The following is a 22,528-nucleotide window of genomic DNA, read 5'->3' as shown; positions in this document are numbered from 1 at the left end:
TTTAGAGGCAAGCAAGGCAGCAGTAGAATGGATTCATTCAGTGTGTGTTTCAAAGGGCAGGCGGCAATATTGGTGATGGAACAGTGAAAAAAACGGGCCGTGCAAGCCTAAAGTCAACCGAGTTAGGTGCCCGAAAACGAGAAAATATAAAGTGAAAAGCTGTTATGTTGACGTCTAACCAGCAGCACAGAAAGAAACTGCAGGTTCCTATAATCTGCTCTGCATATACAGTGCCAGTAGTCTCTCTGCCATGCATTGGAGCGCCTAGATCCACCCCCGCTGACGGGAGGTGAATTCTGGGCCACTGGCTGCGCCGATCGTCCGCGGTGAAGGCCTCCCAGGCACTGCTCCACTTCTTGAGAGCGACGGGCCTGCAGCATAGCCTGTGACTTCACTGAATGCTTACCAACTTTGCATACTGACTTAATTTTCCTGTTACTCCCAATTCTCTCCTTCACCTTTAATCCCTGCATCCCTTTCCTCAATGCAGGGTAGCAAACCTGTTTCTTCTTCCGGTTCACCTCCCTACCTTTCCTTCACCTCTTCCTCCGCTTATATAATTTGCTTATAGCCGCGTGGTCTGGCCTTAACCATGATAGCTGTGCGTGGTTCACTATGATGGCGCCCGTGACGCCACGTATTGTAGTCATGTGCAAGGTAGCTAAACTTTAATAAAATCAGAGGAATGTTTCTTGAGGCTTGTGGGTGGGGACCTCATTCCAGGGCTCCACTGGCTTGAGCTGTCAGACGGACCTGTTTTATGAGGGCTCTTTGGTCCTCGATAGGATCCCTCGTCAGCATCACCTCCCACCGCTCAAATGACGTGTACTGTGTCTGTAAGTGGTTCGGTGTCATCCCACGTGCAAGCACCATATTGCAGCGCCGCCTATATATAGTCGCTAGCACCGGCAAACCTCCAGCACTGCAGAAAAAGGGGATGGAAAAGTCATAAGAGCGCTGGATGCTGGGAGGAATTTTTTGATCGCTAATAACTCCAAACATCGTCGTGTCCCTTGCGGAACTCTGAACAATGCCGAACTAGGTGGTACAGGTCAGCACGACACCTACAGCCACAGTACGGGCACTCCATAACGTTAATATTGCCCCATCGTCACAGAAATTATAATATATTGTGAATTCGTCAAGTACCACACCTTTTCGTAACTTGTTTTTTGTGATTTTTGGGCCAATTTATGTTCTGGAGCTTCCAATGGTACTTTATTTTCAGAACTGAATTGACATTGCATGGCTGCATAGTTGCGATGCATCGTTTATGAGAACGTTCTTGTGGGCTAGTTGGTTCATGATCGAAGAAAGGAAAAAAACTGCTCAAAATGATGAGGACGAAAGGCTGCCTGTTTCTGCAGAGCCTGCAGGCAAAGTAACTCCAGTGCATGTGACGCTTGATTTTTCGGGACTTAACAGCAGTCGCCGTTCTGAACTACGGAGGGTAACACCGGTTTGCATATATTTCCTGGAAATTTTGCAAGTGAAGAACTTTCCTCGAGAGAGGTTTATGTGCAAGTGCAATCCTTTTCACTTTCAGATTGATGTTGCCAGCCCAGTTTGCCAGCAGTGGTCACATCAGCTTGCTCAGGAATACTTTGCGAGGTCCTTGGTGTGGCTGTGGTCTTTCCTCTCACAGATCAGCTCTGGATGAAGCTTGCTGCTTCGTCTGACCTCTGTGCACTGATGACCTTACTAACAAAGGTGCATGTGAGATTCAGTTGCATTCACTACCTGGAGCAGGGTCTTCCACGAATCACAAGGCAGACAGAAATGGGTTTAACCTCCTCCTAACAGTAGCAGTTCTTTTCTCACTCAAGAGTGAGAATGACCCCACCCTACACTTCAACCATGCTAGCAATAAAACAAGAACATAAATTTCTGGGCATAACATTCAATAAAAAACTGACGTTCTTATCACACATGAACACGCGAAAAAAGAAAGCCTCCTAATCTCTAAACATACTAAACGTGCTCTCAGGAAGGAATGGGGCCTGATATAACATGCCTGAATCTGCACAAAATATAGAGTGGAAAAATTTTTTCAATGATAAAAACAGACTTCTATTCTCGTATTTGGCACTGTGGCATAAGCCAGTCACTTACGTGTGGTAAAACCAAACACAACACACAAAGCGCTCTCGGCTAAATATGCATGCATGGCTACTTGACAACATGAAGCATGTCTTCATTCAGTTAGGAATGTGGCAAGGTGGTCTGATGTGGGTGCAATATTATCTCCCTCAATCAAGCTTTCTATGGCCTGTGGACTTGCGAGATCACAACTAATAATACATAAAAAAAAAACAGCAATGAATTCAAAATCAAGCCCGAGTACAAGTTTGTGCCTTGCAAACTGGAGCGATATCATATGCCCTTTGAAATGTGGTGAACGTAATGTTAGTCATACATGGCATTGCTTTAATGTGAAAGTAAGAGGACATCATAGATCACTGTCAACTTTCAGGCCATCACTTATGTCAGTGTGTTGTCAAAATGTAAATTTTCAACCAATTATCTTTGCGGCAAGCATTTCATCCAAACAATCATTAGTGCACCCGTGAAATCAAAGCTTTCTATTTAGCATGAAAATTCTGTCAGTCAGCCCTTGATTAAATGATACAGAAGAGAGCTTGACTACCTTGCATCTACTCATGTGCAAGGGTTTTTCTCATTTTTTTAGGATTTAATTTTATAAGCATAATATGGATTTATGAGCTTCCTTGTATTTCTTGCTTTCTTCTTATTGTCTTGCTGCTTTCTTGGGATATCCAAAACTGCATTTGTCAATAACATAATACAGTTGTGAAAAAGCACTTATGTTATCACGTTATTTTCGTGCTTGTTCCATTACATACTTCCTAAAGATTAACTATATAGTCTCGTGAATTCACTTTCCACAAAACAAGGGTCCCATGCAGTACTAAAGCTACTCTGTGGCATTTCTAATGGATCAATATGTATTTGATTTCAGAGGAAGAGAAGTAAATAATTTTATGTGATGAGGCTATTGTTGACATTTCCACAAGCATAACCTAATAGTTCTTTCTATGACAGAGCAGAGCTAGGAGTTGATTTGTTTATAGATTATTTAATACAGGTGCACCAATTCTGCAATTTTAAACGCTAGGCCAATCTTGTGTGGCCCTTAACAACACCACCACTACTGCCACAACGTCTACATGTCTTTGACAAGAAGTGAAATGTTCATGTAAGTTACTCTATTAAAGGGAGTGGTACAAATTTATTTTCCTTCAAAAAAGTACATTGCTTGAGTTATCAATTACCCTAATATAAAATTTTAAGACTACCTAGTAATTGCCAGGCAGTGGCCTAGAAATTTGAGCATGTGCCTTGCATGTGGACGGTGCTGGGTTCAATACCCAGTGCCGCTTGGTATTTCACAGGCCTTGTTTTCAGCTTTTGATAAAAGTCTGACCAGACAATTCTTCACAGGCCGGTGATTCATTCCACTATCCAAAAACTTAAATCTGCTTTGTGCGATAAAATCTAATTGTGGTCCTTTTTTTCAATGTTTTCGGACAGGAAAACTGCTGTTGCTTTGCCTTGGGAAGTACTATTCAATAGGGGTGTGCAAATATTTGAAATTTCGGATACGAATCGAGTATGTTTCATATTCGGTTCATATTCGTAATCGAGAAATGATATTGGTGAATTTCCGAATATTCGAAAATTCCCGAATACTCGGCAGCGATCGTATACCGCGCCGACTTTCGTAAATCTGATTGTTGCAAAAGCGCAATATCTGGGCAAATTATCTGAATATAGAGTTTAAAGCTCCAGGAAAACAATATATAGGCCCTGTTCTCTTTCTTCTCCATCGTTTATCGCGTGGACCGATCGCAATCCGATGCCGCTAGGCTTGACCTTGTGCGCAGTTCCGCAAGTGGGCTTTCCCACATACCACGCGTGCTGCGAACATGGGGGGCCACCTGCTTCTAATAATTGCAACACAAAAGCGCATCTATTTTGTTATCCTTCCGTAATATGTTATCTAATTAATGCCCACACCCATGGCATTCGTTCTGTCGCCTTAACTCTCTGAGCGTGACCACCGCCATCTTGTTTTGGTCAACTACGCTATGCAGGAAAGCCTGCTTGCGGAATTTCGCGCGAGGCTCCCAAAGGGGCGAGTCGAGGTGTCACAACAGGGCAAGCGATCCTGTAAAAATTCCCCGTATTGCATGGTGCACTGTAACCCATGCACCTCTTAAGTGGGCCTAACGGCAGGCGTGACAATGTTCGGAGGGCTCCTGTCACTAGGTCAAAAAAATAACGTGGCCGCATAGTTTTGGTTTCTGAGCTTGGCCACTCGCCCGTTGCAATGGCAACTGTCGGCCCGCGCATTCGCCAGTAGCCCAATCTCAGCACCGTGCAGCTTTCAGACGCTGACTGACATGTCGCTCGTCATTTCTTTTTCTTTTTTAGAAACAGTCTCGCCATTCCGACGTCAATGCGCGTTCCTATCTCGCGATGTCTTCCAGCACGCCGAAACTCTGTGCTCGTCACGGGATTACAGGTGTTTGCACGATAGAGCCGCCTCATAAGACTACAGCGTTTTCGCAATTTTTTTTTTTTCAGGGGCCGCGGGGCATTTTATAAATCGACCTTCAAATAACCTGGGCATTTGTCGGCTCTTCGAACTCCGATTTAATGAGGTTTTACTAGCCATCATGTTATTTTTGTTTCCAGTCTTGTCATGTTATGGATTGCATTTTGCCTGACCACATTACAGGTTGGATACTGTTATGCAGTTCAATAAAGTAGTATACATTTTTGTGCACATCATGTTTTTTTTTATGCGGTGCTCAGGCAGTCTAGTTTTATTTCAGTTGAAAACGCCATACACTATTTTGAAAAAAATATCAGCAACAATTTTTGCTTGGTTATCTTTTCTGAATTTATTTTTTGCGCTGACCAGATATTTGATTCGATATTGGAAGCCATTTTTTCTTCATATTCGTATTCGATTCGTATTCGAAAATTTCAATATTCGCACACCCCTACTATTCAAGCTAACCAACCCAAAATCAAGTTTACATGCTACGATAGAAAGCTGTATGTTACATAGCTAGTGATGGTCTACCTTACACATAGCAGAGCCATCAAATATAAAAAAAAAAACAAATTTTCTCACCATGACCACGTGATCCACCACCAACACGCCCAAGCTTCTACATTAGAATATTAGCCGCCTGTCACTTGATGCCACAGTGCAAGTGCAATGGTATGGCGGTATTTTCAGAATTAAGCACTGCCTCTGCTGCATTTACATCTGCATCTAGAATTCTATCAAGCTCCTGAGGGCCACTGGGACTGCTTTGCTGGCCAGCATCTGCGTACAAAATGGCAATGAGGATGCCAAGCTCGAGGTTTACCATAGAAACTGAGTGGGAAAGGTTGTTAAATGCAAGGCAGATTCCAGTATGAACGTCTGCTCAGGCACTGGATATGGGTATTGCAGCCAAAACCAAGACTGGCGCACACTTCTGATAAGATGCCCTGCTGGATCCTGGCTCACTCTGCTTGTCATCAGGTAACTGAAACCTACACGTTCTAATTAGGTACTTCAACAGTGACAACACGCTAGACAGTGTCACACGCACTCCTGTAGCTGTCGACTAGCTTATAAAAGCCTTTCATTTCATTAGTTTGGTTTTCCCACGCGCTCAGGTGCGACAGAATGAATGGAGCTTGTCAACAGATGCAGAACTTGGATCTAGAACCCCAGCAGTGAAGCGCGAAAACGCATGGGCATGGGCATGGGCACTTGCAGAGCCTTTCCTGCTGCTACTACTGCCCGGCCAGCACCACCATTTTACGAGGAGCGGGCAGGAGAGGGAGAAATATTCTCAAACACGTGTGCTGCGCGACACCCCATTGTTGCCATCCTCCCCTGGACTGATAATCCGTCGCCCAGAGCAACGTTCGGCTGGTTAGCCACCGGTTAAGCGCGTGTTTGCGTCTGTACAACAAAAGCAGCAATGTTGTACGGAAAGCCAACGTCCTCTGGACATCAATGTTTTATTGCCGGTTGCGGCAATAGTCGACGGAAGTAAAAAAAAAGCCGCATGTATGTACGCACGTACCTGGTATGGATTAAGGTCTCAGCGTATCTACGATATCTGTTTCTTCACCGCTTTCCCGCTGGCCCCAAGTTGCATTGGTAGTGGACGTAGTTGACGAACGGAAAATGCTTGCGCCAACAATTAACAAGCTTATGCATCAGCGAATTTTGTGAATGAAATGCAGACAGAAGCAAACCCATTGCCCGTGCTTAATATCGGGCGCGGAACGAAGCACAGCGCTTGGTTTGCCAATTTTAAACTATACCCTGTACATAATTTTAAGAGGTCAAGCTTTTGTATGGTCTTGGCAAAGCTGTTTTAACTCAGCAGTACACGATGTAAGGACTTCGCAAATGTGGCCACAACTTCGTTTCGCCACCCCACATGTTCACGAATATCGGAAGCTTGTGGGCATCAATCGCCACCTGAAAAAAAAAAAACATGCTGTTAGTACAAAAATAATAATTTTATTTGAACAATGGCATGAATGATAGCGGCAACACGAACTTTAACTGAACTGCAAAGTGAGCATTCAAAAATGCAGCCAAGGCAACGTAAGAAGAAAGAACATACGGCATGCACGGGAAATCACATCGAATGCACTGTAAGAAAATCCACTATGCATGAGCACTTGAGCAGTGCCCCTACCCGACTGAGATTGGAATTCTCAACACAGGCGCGGATATTCGGCCTGTCGATAAGCGGTAATAGCGTTCCATTAGTGCACCAACATTTCAGTCCGTGTAATTACACATTTTCTGGTATTTGTGGGCCAGCGAGTACTGGCGGGAGCAGAGTAGGCAAGAATGCGTGTTGCTTTCAGTTAACTGGCTTGTAACTCTCGTAGCATGAACAGCCCTACGCGAGCGGCAGGAGGAAGCGAATTTCAATTTTATCGCGCGTATCACCGCAAACAATTAAACACTGCAATGATCAGACGTGGATTCGTTTCGGTCACAGAGCTCGCTGTTGTCTCCCGAATGTTCAGTTTGTGAACGGAGTACTCAGTCGTAAGCTCTGCATCTAAATTGTCACACTCGCCATGTCCAAGCAGGCAGCGCAAGCGTTAATTAGAAACTGTGCTCCACGAAAAACGAGATATTCGATTGATCTATGCGGTCTTGAGTTTCAGCACATTTCGCTTTCGTTTTTCCAACATGCAACACTGTGCCACGTTTGCCCTACAGGTAACCAACGACAAAAACTACACGTGTGAACTGCGAGCATGACACTCACCGATGCTGATTGTTCGCTCCGTCGAAGCATGGTCGCTTGCTCCCGTTGGTTGTTGCAGGTGCTAATGGCACAGCACACACGAGGATTAACACGAGGTGAACCCCCACGCACCATTTTTAGGCTTGGCAGGAATAAAACGGGCGGATGACAATGCCAGAAACCACACGCTGCAGCCCACGGGCTGCAGATTATCAGCCCATGATGGCGTCAGCGGTAGGCGACGCTGGGTAAAAGAAACATGGCGGCGCTCAGGTATCGAAACTAAAATCGATGGATTGATGGATGAATACGGCTGAACCCTTTAAATCGGGCGGTGGCTGAAGCCACCTAGCCATGTCTTATGAAATTTTACTCCTGTCTTGCTTTTAGCCACCAATCGTATAACCTTCGCTTGGTTACTTCTACCCTCTTAAAATCTACTTTCTTTTCACTATCCCTAAACCCCAATGCCTTGGGTAAGTCAGCCCCGCTGCTTTCCACTGTAGGGTGAAGGCCTTTACAGAAAAGTATCAAGTGTTCAGCCGTTTCCTGCTCCACTCCGCACGCAATGCACAACGTGTCTATCTCGTGGTACGTGACTCTATGCGTCTTAGTCCGCAAAACTCCAGTCCTGGCCTCAAACAACAAAGAGCTTCCCCTACAATTATCATAGATATTTTCTTTGGCGATTTCCTGTTTAAAGGTCCGGTATGTTCACAGTGCCGATTTCGTCAGCATCCCTGTTTTCCACAGAGCTCTCTCTCAGCGCCCTCTTCGGCGAGGGGAGGCGTTTTGCTTCACCCTGCCACTGATCTCTGCACCCTACCGTACGACTACGTAACGCACCATAGGTCCACTGTGCATGGGCCGTACGCCGCTCTATGTGTGTATAAAAAAAAATGTCTACGTTTCTTTGCTATGTTTAGAAAACTACGGCCATGCACCACACACTATAACTAGCTTTTTAAACATGCGTTAGTAGGAGCATAAAGTGTGTGGATGGCATTAGGATTTTAAGATGGCTGCGCCCTGCTGTAACTTCACTTGTAGCCACTTAGAAGGTTTGCTCTCCACGCAGGTTTCTATTTCCTGCTTTGGTTCCTGCCCTTTCCCTCGTCTCTGGTCGGGGTGCTTTCATCTGTGTACCGTTCGGGATGGTATACAATCGGATTATCAAAATTTGCGGCTTTTAATTTACAAGATGAGCGCAGCATGCATCGATGACCTGCCAGATGTTGTGTTAGAGTATATATTCTGCCACCTTTCGCCGTACAGAGACTTTAAATCCTGCAGACTAGTCAGCAAAGCTTGGTACGCGCACGCCAAATGTAAGTCTGCTATATTTTTGGTTTCCACCTTGTCTGTTTACCGAGCGATTATCCCGTGTTTACGAATGCGGACGTCTTTTCTCCTCCGAGTTATATTCTGTGTTTTTAGCGCAGCTTTAACCATATTCGCTTTGGCTTCGATGATTGAACTACTTGAACACTAGAGTAGTCTTGAGCCTCTTCCGTAAACACGTTAGATTGCCTTTTTTTCCTCAAAAGTAAAAACGCCGTTATCTCTAGAGTTTTCTTCTGTCGTCGTTTTGATGGCAATGAAGCGAGTATATTTGTGAACAGACCTCGTTTAAACATTATGGTGAACCTATTTGCTGAAATGTTTAACCGGTCATTTGCGTGCGACGCCTTTTTGGCGTTAGGATACATGTACTCGGTATTATTTATTGGAAGCTAGTGAATTTATGCATCTAGGTTCATCCTATGTTAGAAGCTTTGTTCCTCTATTGATTCGCGCTTATTCTTCAGGGGTACATTGAGTTCCAGACTTGTTTTTGTGACCCGGCATCTGCGTCGCAAAATCAGCGGCGCAATATTTGTGCAAATTAATGTTGCTCCCAAGCTCAACGCTTGCAAAAGACCGGCAGAAATTTGTTCCTATCAATGCGCACTATTAAAAAGGTCAGCTCGGTGTTATATTTTTTTTTTTCTGGGAAACAAACAATGGGACGGAGCTGTTACATTTCACAATTTGGAGGGATCAACGTAATTTTTCTTGCATAGTGCCTGGACTGACGTGTATGAAGATTTTTTTTTCCCTTCTTTCCAGCGGCAGAACGAAAAATTCGCAGGGACTTTCTCAGTTCCGTGTCACTGCAAAATGTCATTTGGTGCCAGAAACCAAGCGAGTCGGGGCCGACGATTTCCAAGCGGTATTCGCACAGTGCCTGTGTGCTTGGGGACTCGATGTATGTTTTCGGTGGTTGCACCACAGCTAACACGACTTTCAACGACCTGTGGCGCCTTGACCTAGCGACCAGAAGGTGGATTCGGCCGCTGACAATGGGTGAGCGGTTCCCCAGTATTAAAGATATGCACTGAGCTACAATTCTTTTTTTTTTTTTTGTATTACTGACCTAGTAATCGCAGCATAAAACCTCAAGCTCCTATGCCTGCAATGAATAGTTATGTCACGATTTGTACAGGTTTCGACTGTAAAGAATGCTGCGGCTTCACTGCAACATTACCAAATGCCAGGGCATACAGAGCTGATGACTCACATACTTATGCACCACGTGTGCCAGAGAAAGAGATCATACATTTTGTTTCAGTTCCAGTAGCCCCCCCCCCCCCCCCCCCACACACACTCCACGCTTTTAGGGCTGTTTGATGCTGACTATCTGCTATGCCTTATCCGTGTACATTGCTGAGGAGCTTGAAGCAGTCAAATGTGGGGCTAGGTTAGGGAGCCAGTCATTGAAGGAGGTGGGATGGAGGCCTGAGTGTGTGTTGAGATTATTGGTGCGAGATTCTTGTCCCCTGTGGAATGTGCCACACACAGTCCTGGACTAGCCACAAGCAGCTGGCCAGTTCCTGACACTAGTGTTCATCAGCAAATGTCTTGGCATTGTGTTTTGAGTTAACCTTTTGTCATAGATGTAGTTTCTGACATAATTAATGTCTATGTCAGAAACTGCCTCACCTAAGTTGGTCTTGCGTGGGTGACCATCCACACAATCATTAAATTAATGTTGTCCTAAATTGTGTTCAGTCTTAGCGCCTTGTGAAAGGTGCTCATATGCGACTGGGTCAAAATCTTCGCTTAAAATTTTTGTGTCGTTGTAGCCACAAGGAATTATGTGGGGCGGGGCAGCACACCTTGCTTATATCCAAGTTCAGTTTTATAGATATGCACCATTGCCTTGAAAATGCTGAGTCGGTGATGCAAGAACTTTTTTCATACATTGTGCAGGTCAAGTAAGCCTGTGCCACATTTGATACATTTGATACCCAGGCATCAAGTGTGTTCATATTTTTTACCATACCTGTGGTCCAGAAATTTTTTTCGGGCTTTAGAATTCCTGCCAGTGTGACTTAACAAAAAATCTATAAAGCATCAAGAAAATGAGTGACGAGGTCCTCCTTTTCCTGATGCTTAATGAAGTTACTTTTCTTATCCTCGTGCACCCCTGTTTATGGTGCTTTGTGTTCTTTTTTTGTTGGTTTATGGGTTTTTTTTCTGAAAGACACCTTTACTCTCGCAAATGGCGAATTTTACAAACATATTTCTTTTTTAGCAAGAAAGTTTTTAAAAAGGACACAGTGTTTGTTGTGTTTGTTTTTTTAATATTTATGAGTGGTGAACTTTTACATTGAGCAAAGATTCATTTCAGGCTTGTTGTGGGGCATCATATTGGTATGCGTTCATATTTACAAAACACCTGCACAGGAAAGGGTTCAGCATGATCGTGAACACCTCTTTCTCACTGACTTTCTAAATGTGGGTGCACATAAGGACAATTTTACATTCAGATTTGCCAGTGTTAAGAAATAAAGTAAATGTGAAGGGTATCTTAGTCTCCTGTTGCAGACCCCTATGCTCCAATAAATGCTAATTCTCCACGAGACAGATGGAGGGTTAGGCAAGTTAGACATTGCTCATCTTTGGAAGGAATTGTGAAGAAAAGTGCCAACACAAGCACTTGTGTCTTTCTTTTATCGTCGTCTTTTATCGCACTTCCTTCCTAAGAACTGCCTATGAGTTATGCAGGAAGCATTACTCTGATGAAAAACAGCGAGTGGTGGCACATATGCATGCCATCACTTCTGTTGCCATGTTTTTTTTTTTTGGGGGGGGGGGGGGCAATTAAAACTGTTTCCGCTATTTAGGATTGAAATATAACTGAATATGGCACAGATATGTAACTTTTTATGCTGATTTCAGAATTGTGTTTGATATAAAGCTAGCCGATATAGTTGTTGAATAATTACGATTGAAATAATAATTGGTTTTTGGGGGAAAGGAAATGGCGCAGTATCTGTCTCATATATCCACCTGAACCGCGCCGTAAGGGAAGGGTAAAGGAGGGAGTGAAAGAAGAAAGGAAGAGAGAGGTGCCGTAGTGGAGGGCTCCGGAATAATTTCGACCACCTGGGGATCTTTAACGTGCACGGACATCGCACAGCACACGCCTCAGCGTTTTTCCTCCATAAAAACGCAGCCGCCGCAGTCGGGTTCGAACCCGGGAACTCCGGATCAGTAGTCGAGCGCCCTAACCACTGAGCCACCGCGGCGGGAGATTGAAAGGAAGGTGAAATGGTTTTTTGAGAATTTGAGGTTCTTCAAGAAATCAAATCTATGAAGCTTCAAGGTAAAGCATGCCAAGTATTTTTTCGCCAGCATTTAAAATAGTGACGTAATCGCCGATTAAAACTGCAATGATAGGCTTCTCCTCGCTACGTTGGAGAAGTGCAGAGAAACTTGTCATGACGTCATTGTTGCCGAAATTTTAGATGTCCGCTACCTTTTCCCATGAGCTGCAGTGAGCCTTCCAGCACCACTATACAATGCTTCGTGGGCTTCACCATCGGCGGCATTGGTTTACTTCCTTGAAACAACCATTTATTAGCTGGAAACTCAGCGCCGCCTTATGTGACGTCATCGTTGCGGCCTCTGCCCATTGCTGCACACTGCAGAGAAGCCTGGCCACCAATGCAGATTTATTCAGCGATTACGTCACCATTTCAATTCCTAGCACAAAAATACTTTGCAAACTCGTCGAATTCTAAAACCTCTTCACCTGCCCTTTAACACACTCTTTAAGTCATCCCCTCTTCGTTAAATAACTTGTTAGAAAGTGTGCAAGTTTTTTTTGTCGGTATGTTTATAAACCCTGTTCTGTGCAATAAAGCACTTCTTTTTTTTTATTGTTCAGTACTCATTGCAATAAAAGTAAAAACTCCAGCATGTATATTTACATAAAAATGTTTCTTCCAAAAATAACAGAGAATATTGCTCATCTACATAGAAAAATCAAGAGCTTTATTATACACCTAAACGTCTCAGGATTTATGTGCAAAAAACAGAAACTTTGTACTTTCATTTGTTACTAAATTCCAAAGGAAATGAGTGATAGCAATCGCAGGAAACGTGGAAACTGAGAAAATCAACCCCTGCTTACTCTCTCATTTGCCTCGTTTATTGCCTCGTATGTTATTGCTTTTGGTCAGAGAAATGCGACATTGCAACAAATGGAAGCTCCAATCTTCTGATCTCTTCTCATCATGGTGATATTAAGATGATGGTGCTCCGCCATCAGAAACCCCTGGAATTCATGATGCATTGGGACCATCAGAAGTGCGATTCGTTCACTAATTTTCAACAACCACGCAGCAAAAAAAAAAACCTCATTTGCTAAATCTGTACTGCATATTTCACTAATGCCATGAAACACATGAAGACCTGAGGTTTACGAAAAAAACAAATAAAAAAAATTTGCCCAAATTAGGCATTTTATTTGCCGCACCCCCCTTAAGGCAGAAATGCAAGCTAGTTAGTTGCAGTCGCTAAGAACTACTCTCATAGCATTTTAAAAAATGGGGGAGAAACAAAAGAGGAAAAAATGCTGCGCTGAATGAGTTCTGAACTTCAATGAATATGGCTTATGTGAACATATTCAGGGTGCAGCTAGTGCTGCGTTTGCTGTTGCTAGCTATTCAAATCTGTAAATATTGACCGGTGGCACCAAAAGCTACATACTAACTTCTGTTGCACTACTTGATATATACGGGTCTCACAGTCTGCTTGTCTGCGTGTATGCATACGCAGTCAGTATGCATACTTTTTTGAGTGCACAGTATAGGCATTCTTTCTGTGCTTTTTTCTCTCTTCATTTCATCCTCGTTCCCCTTCCCCATGTGGTGTGTTAGGGTAGCAGTTGGACCAGAGTTCAATTAGCGTCTCTGCATTTCCTTTAGCTATTATTCTTTCTTTGACAAGCTTGCCATTAGGCCTAAAACTTTCCATGGTTAAGAAGGGAGCTGTGGTTTAGCATGAGTACCTCCTCATTTATTGTAATGTATTACTCAGAAGCACGTGCCCAGAAGGGATTTCATGTATTTCATTGCAGACTTAATGTCAAGGCAAGTCTTCTGGAATGCCTGGCCTGAACCTAATATCACAGTTCTTGTGATTGGTCTGTTTCCAGGTACCTACCCACCACCAAAAGCATGCGCATCCCTCGTGTCGTACAAGGAAAACCTGCTGCTTTTTGGTGGCTGGACGCACACATCTCCATACCCATTGCATCAGGCATGTTATTTTCTTTGGCCTTAGACAGTCTTGTGCGATGGTTTCCAAGTGGCACGGCTACTATTGAGTAGGTAAAAATCCCAACTGGTCAAACTAATTCAAGGTTCAAGTTCCCTCTTGATTCCAGCTGGTATCAACTGGGAACTTGTTTCTTAAACCAGTTTAATTAGCTAGGATTTTCAAGTATAATTTTCTATGGAGAACATTTTAATAAAGGATAGGAGTGATATGATGCTGCAAGCAGTATCTGCTTGTGTGCAGATAGGCTGCATAACAACAGCACTGAAAGTGCGTAGCATGGAGAACTGCATTTCCATGGAAGCATTTGCCCCGGTTTTGACCTTATTGTAGCCAGACGTTTGGCCTTAGTCAGCATAATGGTGCATGTTTTTCATGATCTCTAGTTAGAATTAAATTTTGTAATTGGGCTGACAGTAATGTCATGTTTCAGTAATAATCGCAGTTTAGCTTTATGGTGGCAACGTTCCATGTGTTCCAGTTGTCATTGAATTTTCTAGGCACCCTTTGCACTGTTCATTTCTACATTTCACTTCTTTATTTTTGCAGTTATGATCGTGTATTGTGCGGTATGGTTAGGGAGATTGAGTAACTTTTCTTTGTGGCTCAGCATAGCCTCTTTTCCTCTGTGTAGCACTTTTGATGTGTCTACTGGAAGGTTTGTGTGCTTGGCAATAGCTGAGCATTTTGTGACTGCACTTAATGTAGCACAACAGTACATTTAGTAAATGATTTTACTGGCACTATTTCTGTAGCTCTAGCTTATTAGTGGTAGCTGCATTTTCAGTATGCAGAAACTGAAAGCCTGGTGTCTAACTTCTGTGTGCAAGAGAAGTTTTGCCACGCCCATATTGCATACCAAATTTGACAATGCACAAAACCAGGCCGACCTTAGGGGTAACAAATTGTCATTTGTGGTACTAGTCAGGATGTGGTTTATTTGAATGGCTAAAGAATGTATGTTGTGGCTTTTGAAAGTTGCTGCTAGTCATGGTGTCAGTAATAATTTCATGACATTTTCCTTTTCCTTGAAATATAACAAAATATTAACAAGCATGATGTCTACAGCGCTGGTGCTTTTATCTACGTGCTGTATACTAAATCAGCATACGTATAGTATACTTAAAATGCTTTTCTGGTGCCTAGACTTGGTGACTAATGTTAATCAGTCCCTGGAAAACCTTTGCACTTGTGCCTTTTGTTGTCAGCATTCTAGGTTTCCTATTAAATGGCATTAGTGCTGACAGACTTCAGTTAGAGATGGTTGCTGGCTGCTCTTCTAACATTCTTCTTCTGTGTGATGTGTTCATGCATACCTCTAATACTCAATCTGCCCTGCAGGCATGGCGTATCTTCCGCCACCTGCATGTTTACAATTGCAGTGCCAACCGGTGGACTCAGGTTAGCACGGTCGGTGGTTGTCCCTCCATGGCAGGTCACTCGGCCACCATGCAGGGCCACCTCATGGTGGTCTTTGGTGGACTGCACTGCGCCAACTCCGTGGGGCCCTTTTCCAGGTGCGTGGGGTACTCCAGATGCATGCTTACGGGCGACACGAAAGTGGTGACTTGGTGACTTTCATCGAACGCTGCTCTGTTCATTTGGGACTTGCCGAGTTTTCCCAGCTTTTCTTTCGTGTCCAGGGCAGTAAAGTATTGACAGGAAACTCTCGATTGGCATTCAGAAACTAGTGCTGCCCCCTGTTGCTTGTACAAAACTTGAGAAAGGACAACTTGGGGCATTCTTGAGGAGGAAAGAAATTTTTGTATGTGTCAACCAAGGGGTGGCAATATTTAACTTCGAGATTGTTCGTTGAACATCAGTTAGTTGCTCATTGTTGCGATGAACTTCACTGCGCGTGTTGCAATAATTTTTATTAACCAATATAGACCAGAATTCAGAGCCGTTCTCCAGTGCGGCAATTCTCTGCCGACTGCTGCACCGCGGTGCGGGTATTTCTTTGGGGACTATAAGGCAGTAGCTCCGTGGCCATGCCTGCATGGTAGTCGCGATTTACTCCCCTCAGGTGCTAAAGAACATTGTCGAGCATACTTCCATTGGGGCGGTTGTGTTACAGCAAGTTTTTGTGTTATCAAAAAGACAAGATTGATGCGTTAATCATGATATTTAGTTTGACCTTGATGTCAAACCATCATGCTTCCGCAACTTGAATATGTTAAAGGGGCCCCGAAACACATAATCAGTGCATTGTTCTGCCTCTTGGTTGCATAGAATGAGTTATAGTGATGCTATTAGCATCGGTCGTACTGCGTGTGCTCCGGTTTTGAATATTTTAATTAGCTCGCAAAAACAAATTCATGATGCTGTCAGTGGCACCATACAGTGGCGGTTTTTAGCAGTGGATATGACATCACTTAGCGGGAGCTTTATGATTGGACAAACAGTAAATATACTTCAAATTGGGTTAATAACTAGAAATTCGTTTTGTCAAGTTTTTGTGTTTTATATTACATCAGCAAAACCAACTTGTTTGCCTTAGATAAAAGCGCTATAAAGCAAGTAAAACAAAAATACACCACCAGAGGCTCTTGCTACTTTTCGCATCGAAGGATTTTGCGCTTCTCTGTAAACATCCTACGACCTAGCACATAACACTTATGGCTACTCTGTATGTATCTGAGAACGGCTTTGCGGAATCGATCTGATCGAGCCATTGCACAACGTTCGTTTCGGTCCCAAGGAAGGATGCAAAGAAAAAAGCCGTTCGGTTCACATTTAGCAGTGCGCATCGTCAGCTTGTGGAGGATCGCCGGGCGGCGGCACCAGATGGCACCATGTGCCCGTCAACAGCGTGCGCTCCTTGCTCGCCGTGACCAACCAGCGCGCTAGGAGCGACGAGCGATGGTAGGCGGTAAGCAGTAGCGGTATGCGCTATGCTAAATGTGTCTGATATCTTGCGCAGGCCGTCACACCGTCACAGTGTCTCGCGCTCGAGTTCGGATTCAGTTTCAGTTCGGATCGTGTTTGGATCCATAACTCAGGGAACATCACTTATCAGTGTTCCCTTCTGCGCCATCGGCGTGACGATGAAGCATCGCTGGGTCAGCTGGGCATTCACATGGTTGTTGTTGCAGCCGTGCAAACGGCGCTGCCAGCCTTGGCAAGAACGAGTTACAGGGACCAGGCAACCATGGAGTGCAAACTTCCGCTACGTGCTCAGATAGGCTGTTTTAATTGGTTGCACTTAGTGTCGTCATTGGGAGAGTAAAATGGGAATGGGAAGCTGCTCGAAAATCGAGTTGAGGGCAGCATTTTGTTTGCTTGTATTTTGAAATATCTTCATTCAATATCTCCCGTTCCTTTGCATCGATTCTTGTAATTCTTTTTGATTCAGCATCTGTGCGACATAAAGAATCCATCTGAAGTGAAACCGGCATCCGTTCAAGCAGTGTTTCGCAGCCCCTTTAAGAGGACACATTTTGTGTTCCACTTTTTCAGCTGTCATGAGCCTTTACATTAAATGTCGTTACTAAGCTAATGGTGTGTGTGCCGAAGGAGGCAACACAGCAGGGTGAATTTACTCTCTTATAAACACATTTTGTGTTCCACTTTTTCAGCTGTCATGAGCCTTTACATTAAATGTCGTTACTAAGCCAATGGTGTGTGTGCCGAAGGAGGCAACACAGCAGGGTGAATTTACTCTCTTATAAATGTATATATATAATATATAATATAATAATTTAAATAATCTTAATCATATTGTAAGATTCCATTGCTGCAATATAATTTTTTTGATGAATTAACCTGCTTAGTAGGGTAACCAATGTGTTTCCAGTCGCTTTATAATAGGTGTGCAGCAGGGCTGGGCATGATACTTCAGAAACGTATCTTCGATACTGATACCCGATACCATCAAAAATTATATTCCCGATAACGATACAAGATGCAGAACCGAAATTGATTTCCGATACAGACACTTGATGCCGTATTGTCGATACATCGATATATCACTGAAATCGCCAGTATTAATAAAGCTGGCAATATGATTAGCTAAGTTCAGAAATTTCTCCATGATTTTTGGAATCTTCAGTGTACTTGATATAGTGCACTGTTTGTGAAATGGTTTTGACGAATCCAGCCGCATGGATTTCTTTAAGCTCCATAATCGGTGCAGCTGGCTTCGTTAGAACTTAAGCAATGGGCTGAAGCTATGGTGACATTGAAACTATCACTTCTGTAAGTGGCCTAGAAAAGCCTTTTTTTTTACATGCGAACAGGTGTGAAGCACTTTACTACATAAGAATAAAGTGGAGACTTTTTCTGATGCTCTTCGTTTCTTACTGCAGTATTCACCAAGTTACTTATGCCTTTGACCTGTGCTATAAGGCAGAAGCTCCATGCGCTTGGGAAAACTGAACAGTTTTTTTCCAAGCAGTTTGTTTAACAGACGTTTGATGTTGAACATTCTGCGTTTAAAGTTGAAAGGAGAAGATTAAAATATAAACAGGCTCAAAGTTTTTATTTGGCAGAACATATCTTGCTAGTCTCTGTTATTTAGATGTTACTTTTACTTAACGGTGTTAAGTAACAGCATTTGCTCAAACCGCCAGTCCGAAAGAGCCCCGCGCTGTGGCTATGCTGTAAGCGAAGCAAATGGAAAAAGCCTTTCTACAGGAGCATACGAGCACATTGCCATGTTTTATTTTGTGACGGTGGCTTTTATCAATGGATAAAAGTGAAACATATAGCCACATCAACTCAAGGATCCTCGAGGTATAGTTAAGAAACTCAAGTTTCATTGAGAACTCTTGAGAACTACGGCTTGTTGTAGCACTTGTTTCTCCAAACGAAAGGGATGCTTCAGCTGATGCATTTGGCGCTGCCAGCACTGATGATCCGATTGACCCGTGCGTGACCTTTATTGTGCTGACAAAGCAAACAAATATTCTGTAAGCTCCTGAGCAATGACCGTGAGAGTTGTCAGTTTCTGTTGGCAGCCATCGCAGCCTGAAATAGGGATGAAGTGGTGTGGTGGTGTGGTTTTTGCCACAGCAATGAGCCCCTCGTCTCTTCCACCACCGGGTGAGCTGAAGTGCAAAGTATACGTCACCATCTGCCATGCAGCGAACATGGGAAGGAAAAAGACTGACAGAGTCAACGGCATTGGCATCGTCTCTCTCTAATTGCACTTTTTAATGTGCTACTGCCTGAGCAAGCACCGCCGTTCCAAAGTATGACTCGCAGCTCCCTCAAAATTAGCACCACATTTTATTTTTTTGAGTATCGAGTATCGTTAAAATACATGATAAACTAAAAAATTACAGAGGGCACTTAAAACTGCTTACATGCTTTGAATGAGGAAGCATTTTTTAAATTTCTTTTTATTTTACTTTTTTTAATTTAACATTTTTTTTCCTGTTCTTTTCTAATGACACACCTACTCATGAGCACACATTCGTAAGGTAACATAACACTCTGACCGAGGTTTTGCCCAGTCGGAGTGTGGGACCCAAAAGAGCGGAGGGCTGAAGTTTGATTTGAGCACAACCGAACCCCTTTCTGAGGTCTTCAACGCCGCTGCGACGAGCTAGCGGCTGTTATCTTCCCCAATCGCCGTGACTATGTGTGGGGACAAAAGGGCCTCGTTTCTGGTGGCTCTTCGGCGTTGTGAGCACTACGGCAGGCTGATGGTCATTATCCCCAACTTTTGCAAGCATCTCTAAGGACAGGAGCACTTTCGGCCTCCCTTCCCAACCTTGCATTCCGTCGTTGCGCGTCAGTTGTCCTCTGATGAACAGGTGTCGGCAGCACGTGGGAACCTTCGGCTGGCTAGATGGCATCACCTACCGCAGTCAACGTTACCTCGACGGGATCCTCCTCTCTCTCGGGCTCAACGTGTGATGGGGGCGTGTCCATATGCGTGGTGGTGTGAGTTTGTGCGAACAAGTGAAACTTTCAGGCCACTGCCACCCTGGTGAGGGCGCCCTCAACCGAGGGAATTTAGGGAAGAGGAACGCTATAAAACTCGACAGCGTGTGCAGTCAGGAGAATCCCACTCTTGATCTTTACGCTTGTAAAAATGTAAATAAACCCACTCGTAATCGTTCTCCCATCACCCAACTCTTTTCACTCGTCGGCAGTCCTGTCCTGGTGGAAGTGGGAGCAGGCATCATCTTGACCATGCCACCTGAGCGCGACTCCGGTCCCCACCCATATCCAACAACGTTGATAATGTGCTATTCTATTAAGCACCTGTCAGCCAGTCAGCCAGCACTTCTCCAAGTCCCCAAATACTATGCGAACCGTTAAGTCACCTTAAGAGCGGAATGCGAAAGCATTAAACTTCACATTAGTCAAAGCATTAAACTTCACATTTGTCACAGCTTCTGTGGAAACTTCTGTATGTGTTTGTGTCAAATTCTTTGCAAGTGTTGTTCCATCAACCGCCATACTTGGACTGCAAGCTGCAGTAGCAGGTATCCGCTATGTTGTGACGGTGCCGACATTTGCATATTTCACTTTTTTTATTTTTATCTGGATTTTTTTACATCCTTTGTTAAATTCAAGCACTTAATTCATATATATCCAATTCTTTTGAGTGGTTCTTTTCTGTATTTTTATGCATATCCGGTCTCGAAATCCCATTCATTGGAGTCGCTTTGGTCATGATTTCTTCTTCTTGGAGCGCTACGAGCATGGCTTTATGGTCAATGAAGTGGCAAGTCGTATAATTTACTTCCACAATTCTGTTATTGCTATGGAAGGCCAAGTCTATGCAGGTGTTGCAACTTTTAGAGACGGCATTCTTTGGTGCGGCCAATTTGAAACCAACTCTGTCTTGCAGCAGTTGGGGAAATTTTGTGCAAACTCTTGCGTTGTGGTCAAAATGAGCGATAACAACCGATTTGTGGATGTCACAAGTTGAAGTGACCTTTCTCGGCCAAACAGCGTGTCCTATCAGGAAAGGTTATGATGATGTCACAAGATCACGTGACCTCTCTCGATCAGTCAGCGAATTCCATAAAATTGGACGGTGGATTTTGTTCATGACATGAACCCTAATGCTATCACGTTAAAACATGCTCTAACCAATACTCCGTCTGCATAATGTCATCACGTCCTCTTGCATCATATGCAGGCATGGCGCACACACCTGAATAAATTTGTTGATTTCAGCTTCACTCATCTTCTTTCTTCTTCGACGTTGCTTCCTGCATATTTTGGCTCCGACTTTCTGTTTGTCCCAGCATGTCTGGCCTGTTGCAGTGAATGCAGGCAAACTTGGGAAACTTAAGAATGGCAGCAACGAGAAAGGCGTACTTATCACTACTGTCCATAGTGGACGAAAAGAAAAGAACAAGGTGGATGGTAAAAAACTGGTGTGTCAACCTTGTCACTATTTCTGAAGGACAAGAAAATTCGGGCGGCAATACTGACCCTGCAGGCAGTGACAACGTTTGAGTGGGGGAGATGGGAATGGTGACAGTCCGGGTGGCAAAAGCAGCATTTGGTTCTTTGTAGCTTCTTCTTGTGTCATTGTCAGGATCTCGGGAACGAGCACGCTCGTGAGCCTTGACATTGTTAATTCGACAGTGTGGATATTATGCTCGAAGTGGAAAAAAAAAAAAATCGTTGGCTGTTTCCTGTAAACACCTCCACTTGCTAGAGGTATGTAATGAGATATTCAGGGTTCTGTAGGCTTTGTTATGATAACATTTGAATGTATTTCCGTGCAGTCAAGCAGTGTGTATTACTTGTGCGCAATAAATTTTTTCTTCCTATATCTTATGTCTATGCCCTGTTTTGTGGCAGAGTGTAGTGTTGTGCCCGTTTGAGAGGGTCGCTGAAATCCCGTAAGCCCTGGCCTGTCCTTCGGGTGCGCTTGCAGTTCCAATGATGTCTGGGTGTTGGACCTACAGAGTTACATGTGGTCCAAGCAGAACACAACATCACCAAAGCCCTGGCCACGTTATGGTCACTCTCAGGTGAGTTACTATCTTTTTTATGGCAATTTTTTTTTGCGCTGCATTGGAATGCACTTGCTGCCTTGTACGCCCATTGTGCATGCATTTTCAGTGGTTATTGATTCGATGACCATTTATCTTGTTGAGAACTTTTGCATGGCCACTTATAATTGCATTTGAAGCAAATGCTGTTTGAATCTTTGAGGTTTCATGCATTGCAGTTAAAGATTCTTGGATGGCATTGGAGATATCTTTTATAGTTGAGTAACCTAATATTGAATAATAATATTAAAACAACTGGAATTGTTATAAACATCCAAAAATCTCGGTGTAAATACTTTACAGGGTAAAAACATCATGCCGGTCAAATGTTTGGAAACGGGTAGCATTGGTTGTTGGTGCTGTGCTGTTGTGCATCAGCCTATTTGCTCATTCCTAGTCAGGCTGCTGACAGAATTCGTTAAAAGGCAATTTTTTTTCTAGTAATTTTTGCATGGGATGATCCTTTCCACTAAAAAAAAAAGGTTCTGGCATTGTTTTTATATTAGCAGAACTGCATTTGAAAGCTTTAGACAGACTTCACTGCACTGTTCTGTAGAGTATGCATTGACTACTCACTAAGCCGCACTTAATAATCCTTACTTGATTTGATGAGCTTGTGCCTGCGTAGAGCATTGGTGTCAT

The 22,528-nt window shown here is 43.6% G+C and overlaps 1 protein-coding gene and 1 long non-coding RNA gene across 5 annotated transcripts in view; one reads left to right on the top strand and one right to left on the bottom strand.

Annotated features, from left to right (window-relative positions):
* Positions 1 to 6,014: 6,014 nt before the first annotated feature.
* On the bottom strand, positions 6,015 to 7,571 carry LOC144121078 (uncharacterized). The gene is made up of 2 exons (XR_013312523.1): positions 7,332 to 7,571; positions 6,015 to 6,520 (listed from the first exon to the last, which is right to left on the bottom strand). It is a non-coding gene; the product is annotated as an uncharacterized LOC144121078 (long non-coding RNA).
* An 835-nt stretch (positions 7,572 to 8,406) lies between these two features.
* The window catches only part of Fbxo42 (F-box protein 42), a 33,378-nt gene continuing 19,256 nt past the window's right edge, over positions 8,407 to 22,528 (top strand). For all 4 annotated transcript variants that reach the window (XR_013312522.1, XR_013312521.1, XR_013312520.1 and 1 more), the window contains exons 1-5: positions 8,407 to 8,638; positions 9,420 to 9,656; positions 13,798 to 13,901; positions 15,261 to 15,436; positions 21,769 to 21,865. Coding sequence is in view for 1 of the 4 variants with exons in the window: in XM_077654019.1 (XP_077510145.1) it covers positions 8,512 to 8,638; positions 9,420 to 9,656; positions 13,798 to 13,901; positions 15,261 to 15,436; positions 21,769 to 21,865 (741 nt within the window). In the remaining 3 variants the exon portion in view is untranslated. The remainder of the gene's footprint in view (positions 8,639 to 9,419; positions 9,657 to 13,797; positions 13,902 to 15,260; positions 15,437 to 21,768; positions 21,866 to 22,528) is intronic.

The sequence above is a fragment of the Amblyomma americanum genome, chromosome 2 (genome assembly GCF_052857255.1).
Source record: "Amblyomma americanum isolate KBUSLIRL-KWMA chromosome 2, ASM5285725v1, whole genome shotgun sequence".
Lineage (NCBI taxonomy): Eukaryota > Metazoa > Arthropoda > Arachnida > Ixodida > Ixodidae > Amblyomma > Amblyomma americanum.
Note: the sequence above shows the minus strand (reverse complement) of the source record. Positions and strands in the feature narration are given on the sequence as shown.